Source organism: Uloborus diversus, chromosome 3 (assembly GCF_026930045.1).
Source record: "Uloborus diversus isolate 005 chromosome 3, Udiv.v.3.1, whole genome shotgun sequence".
In the NCBI taxonomy this organism is placed as follows: Eukaryota; Metazoa; Arthropoda; class Arachnida; order Araneae; family Uloboridae; genus Uloborus; species Uloborus diversus.
This window is the reverse complement of record NC_072733.1, coordinates 208663409-208682211: the sequence shown is the minus strand read 5'-3', so window position 1 is coordinate 208682211 and position 18803 is coordinate 208663409. Positions and strand designations below refer to the sequence as shown.

Genomic DNA, 18803 nt, shown 5'->3' with positions numbered 1-18803 from the left:
AAAGAATAGTTCTAAATCAAAATAGCGTCACCACACCCACAGATTCACTTGGGATTTTTCCCAACTATAATCACCTTGCTTTCATTTTGCAACCCCTTTCAATGCCGCAATCAAGAGTAAAATTTTGTTTCAATCTGACTACTTTTTCTTGGTGTTTCATTTTGTGTGGGCAGTAGTACAAATAAATAAAATATACTTTAAAAGAAACTTTATTTCAATTTAAAATGATACAGAAACAAATTACACAAAACTTGTTCATCTCATTCTCAGCAGTTTCTAACCTTATTTCTGACATCTATTAATGATTAACCTGCTTCAATATGTCCTGCAGTTATGTTTTAATCCTAATTTGGATCAGATTTTCCCCTCATCTACCATGGCCTCAGCCAAAGAAATGCTTTCCTAAAGTCTTTCAGCTTACGTTTAGCTCTCTTTTGGGAACATAATTAGGTTTAGGTCCCATGTTTTCTCTTTTTTCTACTGTGTTGCTTTGTAAAAAGGAAATCTTTCTTTATATATATCTAAAGAATAATGTCCAAACTCACATTTGGTTGTCGTTAGCTAATTATCTTGTTCATAAAAAGATCTTTTTCCATGAAGGTTGGTCAATAGAAAAACGTCAGAACAACCTTTAAAAGTTTCATCAAATGCTCACGAGCTTTTCATTTCCATTTTTGAGTGAAATTAGGTCTCAATTATAATTGCAAGTTGTGAGATAAGTTCAAGGCTGGAAATATCTTTAATGTACCCCAACCTATGACACCATCATGCATTTTGGAGAAAATAATCTTTATATTAAACTACTATACTAAATAAAAAGTTATTAACAGTTTGTCCAGCCTGAACATCAATTGATTTCATGGAAGTAATGTTCTCATTCCTAATTCTATATCTTTATATTTTCAAAAGGATGGATGGATTTTTGTCACATAGACTGTAGACTTGCTCTCCAATCCCAATATCTATAGATTGAGTTATGCATTATATTCTCAAGAACATTCTACATTGTTCATATATTTATGCAATTCATTGAGACATGTGTGCATTGGTCAAAACAGCATATCACAAGACACAGAAGCGACCAATTGAAGTGCAGGATTATCCTAATTTGGAAAACAGTTCGTGGGATTCCAAAAATATTATATTTTACTTTTGAAAATAGGATTTATAGGATGGCTTTTATCCCAGCAAATGAAAACTATTCTGTAGTTTTTCTCTCCAAAAAAGCAAACTACAAACATTAAAAGGAGCAACAGATATATCAATTAAATGTTCTTTATTTATAGCAAAAGTATAAGATGTTGCATTAAACTCATGGTAATGTACATAAATATTAACATACATATAACTATAAATAAGGCAAAATACAGAGGTATCATCTTGACTACATTCCAGTGATAAGATGCATTCTGTGGTACAGACATCACATGGTATATACGGCACTCATATACAGTAAAGACAAACTATCATATTAACATAATATAACGTTTTTATAATTAACAACCAAATATAATCTATTAGAAATAAATAGAGATAGCTCATTATTTTTTTAAAGAAATGATTGAAATTATAAACAACAAATTCATTAAACAATTTAATTTATCCCAATCTCAACCATGTGCACTAATTGAAAGGAAAAATGTTCATGGAAGTTCAAATGATTATGAATATGATTACACTGAGTAACATCTCAGATAAAGGTAAGAAAACAGTTTTAAATTAAAACATTAAAGTCTAAAATATATCAATCTAAAATTATCACACTCAAACTGTTTATGCAGAAATTGCATTAGTGTAGAAATCATGCAAGTTTCATTCTTAATGCAATATGGTGCTCAATCAACTTTGACAACTCCATATATTTTTCTGACAAACCAAAAACAAGCGAAAAAGCCAACACTACCTAAAAATTGAAGAAAAATTCATGATATGAGTATGCATGACAATGAGAACATTTAAAGTACTATTTTATAGAATGGAAATAAGTATTTAAACTTAAGATTAACATTTTTGAATTTATAGGGAATCTGTTCCAATTTAGGTCTGTTGAAATTTTAATTTATTATATAAGCGTTTTTTGAATACATTAAATAATTCAAATTTATTCCATCCTTCTGTTTATTATTTACAAGTGTATGAGCTTTTCACATTTAATAATGGATCAGCAGTTTTACAAAGTTTAAAATTCAAACCTTATGCAGTTACAAGTGAGGGGAAAAAATTGTTTGGTTTCAATATGTATTATTATGGTTGAAACGTTTATTATAATTCATAAGTATATAATAATACATCATGTATGGAAATAATACAAATTATTTCTACCTTTCTAATGCTAGATTGTTCGTGTCAGGTGAATGTGAACATAAACTCCTTTCAAAACTCTCATGCGAATTCCAGTCTAACATGCTTACGCTTGCCAAAAAATGACAATGCTTAAAACGTGTGTATGAGTAGAGATGTTGAACTCCAGTGAGTTATTGAAGATTAGTTAAAATTTAATTCAATCCAAGTCAATTTAATTCAATCCAAGACTATCATCATTGATCAGAAACTGAGTTGAGATTTTTAAACAAAGATTAACACATGAAAAATTAAGTTGGTCAAGAGCTTCATACATAAGGTACCAATCTAGTCATATTATAAAAATCTGAGTTTGCATTCAGTGGTTAAGTGAATTGACTAGATGGGAATTCACCTGCATGGTTTGATTTCTTGATGCATGGACGTTCTTGCACACTTACTTTTCATATTGGTTGTTGTGGACACTACCTGGCAAAATGATTGCCATGATACACTTTACACAGTTCAAGACTAGTTGGTGTATCTGAATTGTCATTTAATGCCATTACTTCTCCAAGGTTTTCCTGTCTTATGATTCAAAATACCATAGATATTTTCAGCAGTGAGACAACAAATTCTGAACAAATTTCCACCAGTAATTTGGTGAACCAGTGATAAGTATTTTAATCTAAAATAGATTAAGTTGTACTTTCCTATAAATTAGTAACTAATGCTGAGCAACATTAGAATAGAGGCCATAGCCTTTTTTTTTTTTAACTTTTGAATTGAACTGTTCTAGCTGCTGTTCTGCTATGATTTGTGCCAAATTCAACTATATTTTAGTTGTTTATAGTGGAGGATTATAAACATATAAAGTCCTAATATAAACTTATATTAGGACTTTATCTTCATGGAGTGCAAATAATTTATGTAAATTATTTTGAATCAACAAGTTTTCTTAAATACCTATCTTGAAAAAATTGTCTTTCATTTGCTCAAAACAGCCTGACATCTTCAGTTGGTAAATAAAATTTTCTTTTCAGCTATTTTCCACTTCGAAAATTAAAAGGAATTCAACACTCCACATGTCAAATGTTTTACTCATGGCAGAATCCAAAATTTGTGCACCAATGTTTTATTAGCTTCAATTTGTTTTAATAACCAATTACTTCCACGTTTAGTATGTCAACTTCAACCACAAGTTTCAATTGTGGAAATTTTCTATTTTTTAATTTTTTACAACGATTTACACCCATTTTAATCTCAAAATAAATGAGACTTTCTTACAGTGGAGCATCACATTTTGTGCCTTTTTTCATGCTAATCACTTAAAGTGAACAAAATACAGCATATGTAGGTATGATAATACCATCTGTCTCCATGTAATTCAGAAAATAGATTTATTTATGAGGACATAAGTTTGTATGTAGACATTTAATTAATAGTACTTACCTGTTAAAAGGAAAAATAAAAACACCATAATCAACGTGTAACCAAAGTACAAAAATGTTGATGCTGTACCAGTAATATTCAGCTTGGTTAAGAAGAAATGGATACAATACACAAATAAATAGAATCCGGTAAATCCACTAGTAAGAAATGATCGCCACCACCAATGATAGTCCTATGTTAAAAGAAACAATTTAACAGGGTCAGTGACATTTTGTTGAAGCATATAGAAAAGTTTAAATGATTTAAACTATCGTTCAAAAGATGTATTTACTTTACGATGCATGAAAATCAGTACTTGTTACATTTAATAGAGGCATGTGCCCTGAGCATCTTAGAAGTCAGCATATGTGAAATGTACAAGATGCAGATGCATATAAAGTACAAAAATTTTTTACATAATTATATGCAGTGAAACTTCAGTTAGTCGAACTGCAATAAGCCGAAGTGAATCTTTATCATCGTCTAACTTAATAGGAAATTAATGTTATTTTTGATAAGCCAAATTTTATTTTACGACTAGCATTAGATTTTCATTGCTAACGTTACTCTAAATGTCAAAGTTGTTTTTTCCCCACATAGTATGAAGAAAGAGAAAGGCATTAAACACTATCTGGACCGAAGTGAATCTAATGAATCTGACTTAAATTTACAAATTGAGAAGAGCTTTTTCACAAAGATTCAATCAAACAGATTTTATGGATTTTGTTGCAGTTGATGATGGAATTTAAGACCCAGAGTACCAAATTGATGAAGAAATTTTATCATGTATAAATGGAAATAGCAAAAACGTTTCTGGTATTAAAGAGAAGTAAGAACTTGAGCCATTAGTAAAATTACCTTCTATTAAAGATACTAGAAGAACAACAAATATATTACCCATCATCAAAGAACCCCATCTGAATATTCCCCACTGCTCGTTTACAGATTTTTTTAAAAAATTTTTTTGGTAAATAAAAACTCTTATTTCAGCATAAAAATTTAATTTGTTTTCCAACTTATACAAACTCTTGACGCTATTCATGTCAAGTAGATATATAATCTCCTTGATATATTATTCTATCAATTTTGCACATAATCATAAATTCAATGAGTTTCAGTGGTAGTATTTTATTCTATAGTTTTGTTCTTGTTTTCAATGAGCCAATTTTTTGGTAACTCGATCTGCTTTCCCTGCAACTTCAACTGATTGAAGTTTCACAGTACAAAAATTGAAAAACTCACTTCTGCACAGAGATGGAAATAGCAAAGCAGTACAGTTGTCTCAGAACAGGTAATGATCAAAATAATAAACACCAAAAACAAGAAACCAAACATATAATACACTTGACTTGACCTAAAAAAAATAAAATTTTCATTAAAAACTGATTAAAGTACAAAGAAATTTTACTATAACAGTTACAGTAAAAATTATTATGAAGGTATATATCAACCTTAAAATGCAGTAGAAATGTTCAGACATTTCATATACTGACATTTAAGCAATTAAAATACAATCAATGGAAAATACTTTTACATTCTAGAAATATTTGAATGTGAAATGTATAGTCAAACACCACTGTAACAAACTCTCAATGGATTGACTTGAGAGACTACTATAGAAGAAGGTTTGCTACATCCTTAAGAGACTTCATAATGGACATCTTAATCACACAATATTTCCATTAGTATTTAGAGTAATACAGTGAAATATTAGAGCTAAGTATACTAGACTTAATAATAAGCAAACTATAAAATATGTACATTCATATATATTTTGTATGCACATATAATAGAATAGCGATTCTTCCAGATAGTGGTTACAGTAGACATAGAAAGAGAAAATTTCTAACAAATTGAGAATTAGTTTACATAAGTTTCTAATTTCGAATAAATTAAACTTATTTCTCTATACAAAAAGCTTTTCGCTTAACTGGGCTATCCATGGTTACTAGGAAGTTCACAGGATTACCAGCAATAAAATTAAAAATCTGTTGAAAATACATGAATGACCTTGACATTTTATCATAACCAGTTGAAAATTGAAGGGGCTTGAAAAGGGGCTCGTTCTCTCTTTGGACAAACAGCTGTTTTATCAAAGGTACAATAGGTGAGGAATGGTTTGAATTGGGGTATTCCCATAAAAAGGTGTAAGAATGGCAGAGGATAGTGTTTGGTGAGAGAACAATTGATAAGGAATGTCGCTCGGACAAGTACAAAGAAAAACTTAAAATTTTTCGATCACTTGGGACATGGCCCACCTTGTGACACCATAACTTTAAGCTTTAATTTTGTAAACAGAAATAAGTTCTCTTAGGGCATCGATGGCAGCAGGATCTACTCTTCAGTGTACTTCGGAATTTCTCACATGAATCGTTAAAACTGATCTAATTTTCTTTGTTTTGAGAGGTTCGGAGTTGCATTGACAGGTGGTGGTTTCATTATTAAATTTTTTCAGTAGGAAATGAAAGAATTTCAATCAGAGCATGTGAGAATTAAAATACAGTTGGCTCTCTGCTTAACAACTTTCAAGGGACCACAAAAAACTGTCCTTAAGTAGAAAGCGTCCTTAAATAGAATGCTTTTAACACTACAGTGAACCATCTGGGACCGAGAAAACACGTCGTTAAATAGAGAGTCAACTGTATGTCCTTTTGTCATATTTTTAAGGTTAAGAAATGTATTGTACTGCTAACTCTAACTTTGAAAAAGTTAACATATAACAACAATCCGAGTGGGGCAGGTTGAGACACTGTTTCAAGCTGCTATAACCAGTGTAAAGTACAGAAAATGGCTATTTCATTATACCGAATAAATTTGATGAGCTTAAATGAACTAAAATTAAGAAATTACTACTGTTATAGCGAAAACTGATTTTTCTTTCTCGTAAAGTTTTAAAATATTAAAGCAACAGAAATGGTGAGATCTAGAAAGAAAATAGGAAGTTCCTTGTTGTTGTTGCATCTGCTCTAGAAACAGCAGCAGAAAATATTCTTAATAATAAGATTTCAATTATTTAAGTTGACAGTTATTAGGATTATTGCTGGTACCCCAAGGTTGGGACATTGTAATGACTTTTTAACATTTTTTTAATGAAAATTTAATTTGATAAAATGATCGAGCAAAATTAATTTTCATCGAAGCAAAAATGTCTACATTGCATGTGCAGCTAAGTTTGGTGAAAATTGGTTTGAAAATAAAATTTCTAAAATCATTATCTATAAAGTGTCCGAAGGTGCCCCACTTTCCCCCTATAGCCAATTACCTAGTGTTTGTGGATCATTATAAGTATATGAAATTTCATTGGTGAGAAACGTTTGTTCAATTTGGACCATTTAGAAAGATTATAACAACTGGGGAATAATTATATCTAGGGTTCAATAAAATGGAGTTTGACTGTATTATGATACGAAGCAGAAGAAACAAAAAAAAAATGTCTTACCAAATACTGTTTAGAATAAAAAACAGCTGAATGAAAATACAACCAAATGGAAGTATGCCACCCATTATTATTCCAGGAATAGGCTGGGTATATATTGACTGCTCTGGAATCTGCCTGGGAATTTGATTTGTGCGAACTGGATGTTCAATGACCTTAAAAAGAATTAACTGCTATGAAACGAAAATTAATAACTACAGTAACGACAAAGTTTTGTATTGCAAAACTGAAAGGCATAACAAACAAATAAATAAAACAAGAAGATCACAAACGAGTAGGATAACACAACCACAGAGCATACATATCAGCCTCGATTTCAACAGGTCAGTGAAAAAACTTCTGTGGTATTTAATGAGTAGAAGGCTGAATAGCACCCAAGTTTTTTTGCAACTTTCTTCCGAATGTTCAATTATGCGATTAAACTTTATGCTGCTAACTGTAAAATGCTGTCAGTTAAGTTTAAAACAAAAAAGGTGGTTCTCTATTACAGGACATATTACTTTAATGATAATCTTCATTTAACTCTCTGATGGTTTTGAATGTCGTATCATGCCCTAGTGAGCATGTTTCAAAAGCATTTTACACTTATTTTTCTGATGCCAAATGTTTGTTGTCAAACAGTTGGAAACACAGGGAGGTTGCCAGGCATTGATAGAAGATAGGGCACTTGATTTGCATGGCAAGTTACTCCCCCCAAAAAAATATGAGGAAGAATTTCATGTATCTTACTCATGACCACGGATCGTCAGAGGGTTAAAGGCAGTTTTTGTGATCTTGGGTGCTTGGTCACAGAAAAATTCCAAAAAAGATGACAGCCATATTTTTTAATGATGATTTTCTTAACATATAAGTTCAAAAAAAAAAAGCCCTAGAGGAAACAATCGGCCATTTTGTTTTCCAAAAAAATTTGATGAATTTCAAATTTCCTACCATGATTTTAGGAATCAAAGAAACCAGGGTTAAGAACAACACCAAAAATATTTGTGAATAACAAAAAGTGCAGGCAAAACTTTGCAATTTTCTCAACTTATAAAATTTTTATTCAAAGATGCAAAAAGAAAATTTCTGCATTACATCGTCCATTGCATAGGATATTTAGGCAATCACGCATCCTACAAATAATTTTCGGCTTACTAATTTGGTCGTTTAAGTTTTACCAGTTGAATTCATTATGAAGTTTCAGACACTGGATCTGGGAATCATTATTAGAATGAAAGTTTCTTTTACAGAATTTTAAATAAAGAAATTTTTATACAATTCTACCAAAAAGAAATTACTAAATTTACTATCTTAGAAGTCATGCACATGTTTTCATTCATATAACTTAAAGCAGGGAGCATTAGAAAATAAATGATGATTGAGAACATTGTGAAATCATGAATCTTTGTAAAAACACCAAGAATCCTGAATGTTTCTTCTGTGTTTTTTACCAGTGTTTAATACTTATGTTTAATTAATGCAATAATTAACAATTTTAACTTTAAATTTTTTTTTCTAACATATTTAAAACCAAGTAAAGTGTTATTTATATATTTTACTATGCATTATTAATATGCGCTCTAAATTTCACATAAATTTTTTGAATATACAACACAAGTTTTAATCTTTTTTTTTTTACAATTAATTCCTTTTTAATTGGCCATTTTTGCTTGAACTAGTAAATTCAAAAGATTCTTCGGTCAAACCATTTGAAAGAATGAACACAAAATGTTATTTAATGAATGTTCTAATTTATTGGTTTGGGCAACTGTTGATAGATTGATGGAGGTAAGTGTAGGATAAATCAAAGTGTTGAAAAGAATCATCAAAGAAAAATACAACAGAAATGAGTTTACTCAACTTCTAAGAAATCAGGGCTTTGAAAATCACTGTTCTAACCTTTTCAGCACTTTTCATTCAGAGGATGCTTTTTTTCTCTTTCCTTTTTTCCCATTTACTTGATATTAGCAATTCAATTTATCAATTTAAAAACGCACAATTCTTGCTGTCTCACACTCTTTCAGGAACCCTGGCAGAGATACATGGTTGAATAGATGACATTTCTCATCAAGGATCGCAAGACAGTTGAGTACTCCCATTTATCCAGAATTTACCTAATTACTGAGGGATATCCACTACCAATCACTTCCGTAAATAGAGGTTCTACAGTTCATGAAATTACTTATGCTTGGAATTTGCATAATGCATTCTTGTGGTTTAAGCTGAAATTACTCTGCTTAAAAGAATAGGAAGGGGAACTCAGTTTCAAAACATGCGAGAAAAATCCAATGTTTCACAAGACGGATTTCTACCTCTATTGAAGAATTCAAACATGTAACTATTTATTTTTAAAAATATTAACCAAACACAATATTCCATTATTAGATTAAATATCTAAAAACTGTTTAAGGAGAAATTAGTCCAGTATCACATTCAGTCTTTCTACATACCATAATTTCTACAAGCAATCTTCTTAAGGAGGGGGGAAAAAGTAAAAACTTACTCTTTTCTTAAAGCCAAAGTAAGCACCAACAAATGTTAGGGGAAGTGATATTCCAAACCACAAAGAAAGTAAAGCTATAAGGGTTGTGAAGGGTGTAGCAGCACTGCTTCCTTTCGCCCACAACATCAAATTCATTATGAAGAACAAAATAAATACACATCTAAAATCATTGAAAATAATTTTAAAATTTATACCAATCATAAAATTCAAATTGACAGTTAACAGTTGAAACTCATTTGACTCACCCAGGACAAAGGACAGATGTTAAAAGAACATTTGATTTCCATTTAATACCACCAAAAGCTGAAAAATAAATGCAATGAAATTTTCCACTAAGGTAATTCTTAATACAGTAAAAATTAGATCCTTCAAAAAAAAAAAAAAAAAGATTTAGAAATGTATGATACCTTTATACATTCGGGCAGAAACATAGCCTGCAGGAGTCCCAAGACAGACATATAACACCTGAAATTTTAAATAGCATTAAACATAAGTTACTTTAATGACCTAAACTTTTTATGTGATAATTTTGCATCAGATTTTTTACAAAGATTTTTTTTTTCATTTAAAATTTGAGGGGGAAGGGGGTTTCTAAAAACTAAATTATAAAAAATCTAATATAATGGTTAAACAATTTAAGCTGTAGACATACACTACTTCAAAAAAAATTAAAGAATATTAAAAGTTTCCTATTAAAAAAAAAATGAAAAAAAAATTTAGTAAAATTAAGAAATACTTTAAAGTATCCCCCCCTCCCCACCACAAAATATATGGACAGATGCAAATTTCGTCTGTAACATTGAAAATAAAAAGTGAGCAATAGCACGCAAAAACAATCTGTCAGAGCATTTACTGGAATAGGTTAAAAAAAAAAAACAATGTTTTTGATCTATGATGGCAATACAGAATGAAAATATTTTCTGTTGAGAATTACTCACTCTTCTAGAAGTTACTGAACACAAACAGAACTTTTAGAAATTGTCAAAGCATCACACAGTATGAATTTCAGGACATAGAATTTCATGAAAAATAAAGAGTGAAAATGAGGAGAGAATTAAAATTGGCAGCCAGGAAAAATAGAAAGAAAAATGAAACTTTTTTCTCCTACATTTTTGCTTATGAACTGGCATGACAGCTTCAAATTAACTTGACTTGAATAGACTTCATACACTGTAGAACTGTGAGTATATTTAAAATTAAAAGTATAAACCAAATTAAATACAAAACTAGGAGAGCAACAGATTAAAGTTGCACAACTGGCAGCAAAACTTTTAAGCCAAGTAAGCAAGTAACAAACAAACATAAATTTGGAAATTTCAACAAAGAAGAGATGAAGCAGGTATTTCTCAGCAGTGGAAGTTTCATCCAACAGTTGTGGATCAAAGTTTTAATACTAAACATTGAAAAAAAAAGAAAGAAAAAATTAATTTTATTATTCTTTAGCATTAAAATTTTGGTGTACAACCACTGAATGAAACTTCTGAAATTCTGAAACTTTTACTACTAAGTGAGCAGGAAGCATGTCCATCAGAGAACCAATGAAGAGGAGAAATGTCTTTTTTGTCACAGTGAGTGCTGTTTTAACCTATCCTGAGAAAAAGTTTCGACAAGAGGGGGGGGGGGGGTATGATTCTCAAAATACTTCCATAAGAAGGCATTTCATCTGGAGGTAAAAAGTTTGTCTGATGTGATATCACCATTAGTACAGTTGGTTCTCTAACTGCAGATCCCAGCCGTGTGGTTGGCCGTCATGCCCCCCCCCCCACTCCAGACAGTAAAACCTAAGGTGCACAGGGAGAAAAGTACAGTTAGTTCTGTTTAACGACTTTTCTATTTAAAGACATCTTTTTATGGTCCCAGACACATCTCCATGCTTTTAGAACCACTCTATTTAAGCCTAGCATCAATGACCGGTTATACGGGCACCTTTTGCGACTTTTGTTATAATTTTTTTCAAATTTCAGTTACAAAATATTAGAATTGAAAAGTCTTGCATAAAAAGTACAAATAAGCTAATTTAACAGGTGCACTGCTCAAATACTTTATGTTTAAAAAAAAAGGTTATTTTCAATCTGTAACAAAACTGGTCACTGTATTAACATTTAAAATTTCTGCCTCCGCCCCTACATTTTTTTTTCAGTTTTCAAAAACATGAATGTGTGCTATGCATTTCTGTGAAAATTAGATACTGCTAGAAACACAAAAGCTTTCAGCAAAAAGATGAATTAAGGCCACTAAAGTTACAAAATAAATTAATCATGAAAACTATAAAATCCCAAAAACTGTTAACAGGCCACAGTTTACACCCTCCCAACAGATTAAAAAATAGGGTTGTTATATGGCCTGTTTCAGGCATATTTCTAACTATATATTCTAACTATTTCACGCCATTGGCGTAGCAAAAAAATGTTCATGGAGGAAAGAGTTTCTCTTTTAAACACATAAATAGACACACATTTAAGTATACAATTGTTGCTGTGTATTGTGGTGGGCGGCGGGATTTACCTATAACCCTGCTCCCCGCTTCCAACTATACTACTTGTCATTGCTTTGTGCTTTCAAATTTTAAAGATAGTCCCTTTTAATAATTCTGTATGATTTTCAATGTATTTTAATCAATACATCCCAAATTTTCAGAGACTATGAACAGGGTTCACATTCACTTCGGATAAAAATTTCCATGACTTTTTTATGACTTCATAAAAATTTTCATGACCTTGTTGCATGAAGAGAATAGTACTATTTAATGTCAATGTTTTTTAATAATACCAATATCAATAGTACTATTTAATGTCTCCAATTTTTGGAAATAGGCATTAAGCAAACCTTTTACATGAATGTCCCTATCTCACTGAAGCACTTACTTGTGCTTGAAAAAATGTCAGTGCACATACATTAGGGTGGGTCAAATTTTTTTTTTCCAAAATGTTAAGGGGCATAGGATTAAAAAGGTGCTAAAGGGTCTCAAACTAACATGTGTGAAATTTTATTCTATTCTGATAAGTCTTTTTGCCTCCGGATTGAGTTTGAAGATTGGATTTCCTTACCCAAATAGGATACGTTCATTGTAAGATTGCAATAAGAATAAATGTTACTTCGTTAACAGAAACAAGTGATGAAACTTTCAATTTGCAACTGGTTTAAATTCACAGTTGCCATTTTAAGTGTTAGAATTGGCTAAAATGTGTGAATTAGGTCAAACACTCCCTGCCTACTGTGCAACGTAAATGAGTAAGAAACGCTAAAAATCTGCCTCTTGAAATGCAGCAGCAATTATTTGAAATTTTATCCGAACATAACTAAGAAAGTAATTAGAGTCATTTTACCAAGCTAGTAAATTGCTATTTGACACTTCATCTTGAAAATGCTAAGATATTAATAACTATGTTTGTCCAAAAGAAAAAAACTAAAGAAGTTTTTACTTCTTTAAAAAAAAAAAAAAAAAACTTGGGAGAGGGAGATAAATTGTAGCTTCAACCTCAAGAAGAAAGTGAAGATAGTTTTAGTATCATTACTTCATCGCATCTCTTCTGTCGGATATGGACAGTGAAGATGAATTCAAGGGACCTTTACAAGCTTCAAACTACAAACGCTTATATCAATAAATTTACTACTACAAGCAATATAGTGGACTTTAATTTGCTTTCACAGAGATGTGATAGATATGAAGTATCTGACAGGGCTGGAGCAGCTATTGCTTCAGCAATACTTTACCCTACCACTTCAGAAATTGAGAAAAACATGCTTCATGGGAAGCGTAAAATAGCACTAAAATCTGCCCTGGCCTATCTCATGTTCTATGGTTAACTTGTGCTAATCAAATTCTACTGTTGTGTTTCAGTGGAATCTCCTTCAGAAAATTTCATAATTCTTGCAATATAAGTCATCAACCTTTATGCTCCAATCTGGTTTGCTATCAAAAGTTACCCTTTATGTGCAGATTGGCTCAGCAGTTGTTCAAAATCACTGCAACTAGATATTTATTCACTGAGTTGAAGTGCAAAATAGATCCCGCAATCCAAAGAAACAGTCCTATAAATTAATTTATTACAATGCTGACCGACTTCGAACAGCACATCCGTGAATTGACAGTCTGGTGGATTTTAGAAGCTTGTAGTGTTCAGCAAAATAGACTCCCAAAAGACAAATTTTTCATTCTTATTATTAAGTTTAATACAGAATCTTACATTGATCTCAATGACTGGAAAAATGTGTCTGATCCATCAATACTGAAATCAATCCCTGAAGAAGATATTCAACTGTTTGTTTCAGGCAAAAAAGAACTGTTTACTAAGCCTGTCACACCATACACATAAGTTATTGAAAGGCAGGGGGGCTCATTGCGCAGACTGCGTCATTAAATTTTTTTAAAAGGGTTGATTTTACAGATTTTTGAATTTATTTCTTTTTTTTTTGGAGAGGGAGACTCTCGCTCTGGGGGGGGGGGGGTACTTCCCAGCATATGGGGGGAGGGCATCACCTTATGGGAATGGGCACCCCTGTGGAAGGGCAGTTAAAGTTTACCTAAGTTTCAACTACATTGGGCAAAAAGAGAAGCATTAATAAAGAACCAACTGGAGTCCCGAAAACTTATGCCATAACTTGATAATAACACTTTCAAGATATTTTAAGATGAATATTTTTAATTTTGAAAATAAATGAATATCAGAAACTTTTTGTAAATAAAAGATTAATACTTGGACAACCTTAAGTTGTTATATATATGTTTGTCATTTTCTTTTTCAGTTTTGTGAAAATAGACTTTTTTCCTTAAATAAAGGTTTTTCAAACTCAATCCAGAAGCAAAAAATGAACTCCTAATCGAATGAAATTTTATATATAACCTTAAAACATCATTTGGCATCTTTTTCTTGCCCTGCCCGATCGAAATCGAAAACTTTTTTTTTTACCATAGGACAATGACCCACCTTAGTGCACATTATAGAAACTAATTATAAACTTTTCTTATTTGTTTTCAACACATAAATTTCAGTGAAGTAAAAATATAGAGAATGCAATACTGATGATTAAATGTCCAATAAATAGAGCAGAATAGCAATGAAAGGGACAAAGTTTGCATGAGTCATTAAAGTTTTAAATGATAAATTTACTTTATTAAAATATTGCCTTTAGGTGTCAACAGTGCATCTAACCATCCTTGTAACTTGACAATATTTTCGTTCTTTAAAGTAAAGCCAATTTTTTCTATAAGTTCATTTATCTAAACGGATATTTCAGCTCGCCAAATGAATCAGTTTTGCGAGACTTATGTTGGGTACCACTGTTTTAGAGCATTAGAATTCCCCTATTTCAATGTTCTATCCCTAGACAAAAGTACTGATTTTCTAAAGCCTTCAACAAATCAATATAAACTCATAAATTTAATAATGTTTTTTCTTATGAGTGGTTGAAATTTACTCAGATGCAATTGAATTACTTTTTAAGTGGGCAAGGCAAAATCAAAATAACTGGAACATAACTAATTATAAATGGAACATAACTAATATATAAAATCCTTGTAGCTGGTTTAAAAGCTTAAAAAAATAAACTTAAATTTAAAAAATCATGATTCCTACATAAAAGCAAGTACAATGGCAAAGCTACATAGTGGCTGTGATAAGTAGAAGCTCTACTGAAGGGCAAACAATTCAGATTTGAGAGGAAAGGAGCTTCATGTTTTTTTTTTATCTCAATATCTCTAACACATCCAGATAATTTTACAAAAATTGAAGACACCAACTATAAGGCCTCATTCGCTTACATCATAGGACTTAAAAACTGAGGAATAGAATCTGACATACAGTTCACATGAAAACCTACCATAGAGCAAGTCATTAGAGCTCCTCTGTTAGCAGGAGACAAGAAGCCAAGACAAGCGAAAACTAAAAGAGTTCAGGAAAAATTAGGATACAAAATTATTTTAAGGTTCATGAAACATTAGAAGGTACAATGAAATAGTTACTTACATAATGTAATTAAAGCCATGAAAAATACTTGTACACCACTTCCAAGTAGAACAGCAAGAAGCATTCCTTTGCGTGGAGGACGAAAAACGTCTCCATGCACCAATTTCCAACCAAATTCTTCCTGAGCTTCATCCTATATGAATTGCATACAAAAGGTTCAATTACACACTTAAATATGTGTGTGTGTATACACACACATTATACATATATATATATATACATATATATATATATACATATATATATATATACATATATATATATATATATATATATATATATATATATATATATATATATATAGAGATTATATATATATATTCAATTTTTTCATTTGTAAGGAATATACATAATGCTTTGTTCAAAAAAATTTGTTTATTTTCATGAATTTTTCTTTCTTAGTGGTTAATAATTTTATCCACACGACATTTGTATACATTCTTTATATTCTCTCCCCATTTTTTTTTCTTTTCAAAATTTAGCTGCCACTTCAAAGTATGCATTTTTTGGATTTTCTACTGCATTAGCCTAGCCCTCCATCTGGTGCTGCTTTGTAATTCTGGTGCTTGTTACTTTGAAATTTCCAATGCTGATGAGATCGATCTCAAAGCAGTCTTTCTTTGTCTTTGGATTTTAAACAAAATTTTTTATTCCCCCCCCCCAAACCTTTCTTTGCTTTTTAATTGTTTATTACCATTATATATATATATATATATATATATATATATATATATATATATATATATATATATATATATATATATATATACACTCAAGTGCCAAAACATTATGACCACCTGTCAATAACGAGTTGGCCCACCTTTGGCGTGCAACACAGCTTCAATCCACCTTGGCATGGATGCCACAAGTCCTTGGTAGATAGCCAGAGACAGATTGTACCAAATGCTTAAACAATTGTCACACAAATCAGAGATATTACGAATTGGTGGTCTTTGAACTCTGAGCTGCTGTCCCATGACATCCCAAATGTGTTTTATCGGATTGAGATCCGGTGAGTTAGGCGGCCAGGACATTAACTGGAATTCAGCATCATGTTCCTTGAACCACTCCAACACAATTGTTACCTTGCGACACGGGACGTTGTCCTGTTGGAACATTCCATTTCCATCTGGAAAAACAGAGACCATGTAAGGGTGCAACTGGCCCGCAATGGTTTTCAGATACACTGTGGCATTCAGGGTCTGCTGTACCACAACTATGGGTACCAGAGGCGCCCAAGAGAATGTCCCCCAAAGCATAATACCCCGCCACAACCGGCCTGTGTATGACCTACTGTACATTAAGAAAGCAACTGTTTGCCCGGAAGACGGTGTATCCTGACACGGCCATCGCCGTGGTGCATGACAAAACGTGATTCATTTGACCAGGCAACTCTCTCCTACTGATCCATGGACAAGGCGTGATGTTCCTGGGCCCAGCGCAGGCACAGTTGGCGGTGACGCTTGGTCAGCAAAGGCACATGAGTGGGACGTTTGCTGCGTCGACCCAAATCCAACAGTGTCCGCTAAACAGTGTGCTCTGATTCTATTCAACTTGGCCCTGCATTGTATTGGGCTGTCAGCTGAGCCACTGTCAGGCTCCGGTTTTGCTGCACCATGCGAGACACTCTCCGCCATCCTTTTTCTTCGATAGTGTGTGGACGTCCAATACCATGTCGTCTACAGCAGGTTTCACCGTCATTCATCCACTTTGCTTAAGTACTAACAACTGTAGGTCGAGAACAACCCAAGAGTCGTGCAGTTTCTGAAATACTTGTTCCAAGCCTTCGAGCCATTACAATCTGCCTTCAATCAAAGTCGCTTAGATTCACAGCCTTTCCCATCACACACAGAAATAAGTGAAAGAAGGATTCTTCATACTCTCCATCAGCAGTTAAATACCACTTCCACCTGATCACGTGCCTTCTACGTCATCCAGGCGAGTTCATTCCAAAATATAGGGGTGGTCATAATGTTTTGGCTCTTGAGTGTATATACATATTTAAAAATATTGACTCCAGAATCTATTACTTTTCATTAATTCTGGTACTCTAGAATTTATGAATTCACTCCTTATGATTATGTACATTTAAATAATGAAAATAGCCTCCAAATTCTTCTGGGTTTCTTGTATTGTTTTGCAATTGATTCTTCATTTAACTGGATTCCTTTATATTTAATTTAGTCCTGAGGCTCCAACTCTGACTGGTCACTAGAATTTCATGAACAAGTGTCACTGGCTTAAATGTTAGCAAATGTTTAATTACATATGCGGTCTTCCCTCCTTAACATTAGAGCAAACAAAGGAAAATGCAATATATTAATGGTAGTTCATATGGCTTCATTTAGATCAGGGGTAGGCAAACTAAGGCTTGCAGGCAGTATACAGCATACATTGCAGATCAATCTTGCCCACTGATAAAAAAGGGGGGAAACTATCAACAGAAAAAAAAACCTCAGAACAAATAATATATTCTACTGTTTAGCAGTAAGACTTCCAATTGCCACTAGCCATGTGGCTGTTGGGTCAAATGAGCTTCAGTTAAGTTTTCTCGGACCGATTAATTTGAAGTGTAAATTAGACTAAACTTACTTGCCTTTATTTCTGTTAGGGGAAAATAACCCAATACCTAACTTGGATTTGAAGATTGCTGCATTCAGCCAACATCCCGAGCTAAGTTGGTCCTATTCAATTTGTTAGACTCCAATGATGATTAATGACCCTCCTTAACCTATCTACTTTGCTGATAACAGTCGCTTCCAGTAAGCTGTTTCAAGTGCCCACAACCTAACAAAAGTATGAATTTTGAACATTTGAGGAAAAGGAGGAAAACCGGAGGTAGCGAGGCAAAAGCATAACGAACACTACTAGATTTCCAGTGAATATAACCAAAACACAATCGCCCCTGTAATAAACCTCTTTATTTAGCATACATAAAGAAAATGATGTACTTATAAATTCAACTTGATAAAATTATATAATTTAACTATATATTTAAAACTTTAGGTGCTCAATTGTTTAAACTTAAATGTTTTCAAAAAATCTGTAATAACCAAAAATTAGTCAAGGATAATTAAAATCAAAATTGCAAAATTTAATAAGTATGTGATTGAAAAAAGACAAAAGTAATTAATTTTTTACTCATTTAAAAAAATACATAATACAAGCTAATCTGATGTAGCATTTGTCAAAATAATTTCCAACTGCC

The 18803-nt window shown here is 32.1% G+C and overlaps 1 protein-coding gene across 1 annotated transcript in view; it reads right to left on the bottom strand.

The window, feature by feature from the left end:
- Nucleotides 1-201: 201 nt before the first annotated feature.
- LOC129219409 (transmembrane 9 superfamily member 2-like) overlaps nucleotides 202-18803 on the bottom strand; it is a 55356-nt gene continuing 36754 nt past the window's right edge. Inside the window, exons 10-18 of the mRNA XM_054853798.1 lie at nucleotides 15596-15728; nucleotides 15450-15511; nucleotides 10037-10094; nucleotides 9875-9932; nucleotides 9630-9789; nucleotides 7151-7302; nucleotides 4954-5065; nucleotides 3733-3904; nucleotides 202-1903 (exon numbers count right to left, since the gene is read on the bottom strand). Of these exons, the coding sequence (XP_054709773.1) occupies nucleotides 1836-1903; nucleotides 3733-3904; nucleotides 4954-5065; nucleotides 7151-7302; nucleotides 9630-9789; nucleotides 9875-9932; nucleotides 10037-10094; nucleotides 15450-15511; nucleotides 15596-15728 (975 nt within the window). The 3' untranslated portion in view covers nucleotides 202-1835. The remainder of the gene's footprint in view (nucleotides 1904-3732; nucleotides 3905-4953; nucleotides 5066-7150; nucleotides 7303-9629; nucleotides 9790-9874; nucleotides 9933-10036; nucleotides 10095-15449; nucleotides 15512-15595; nucleotides 15729-18803) is intronic.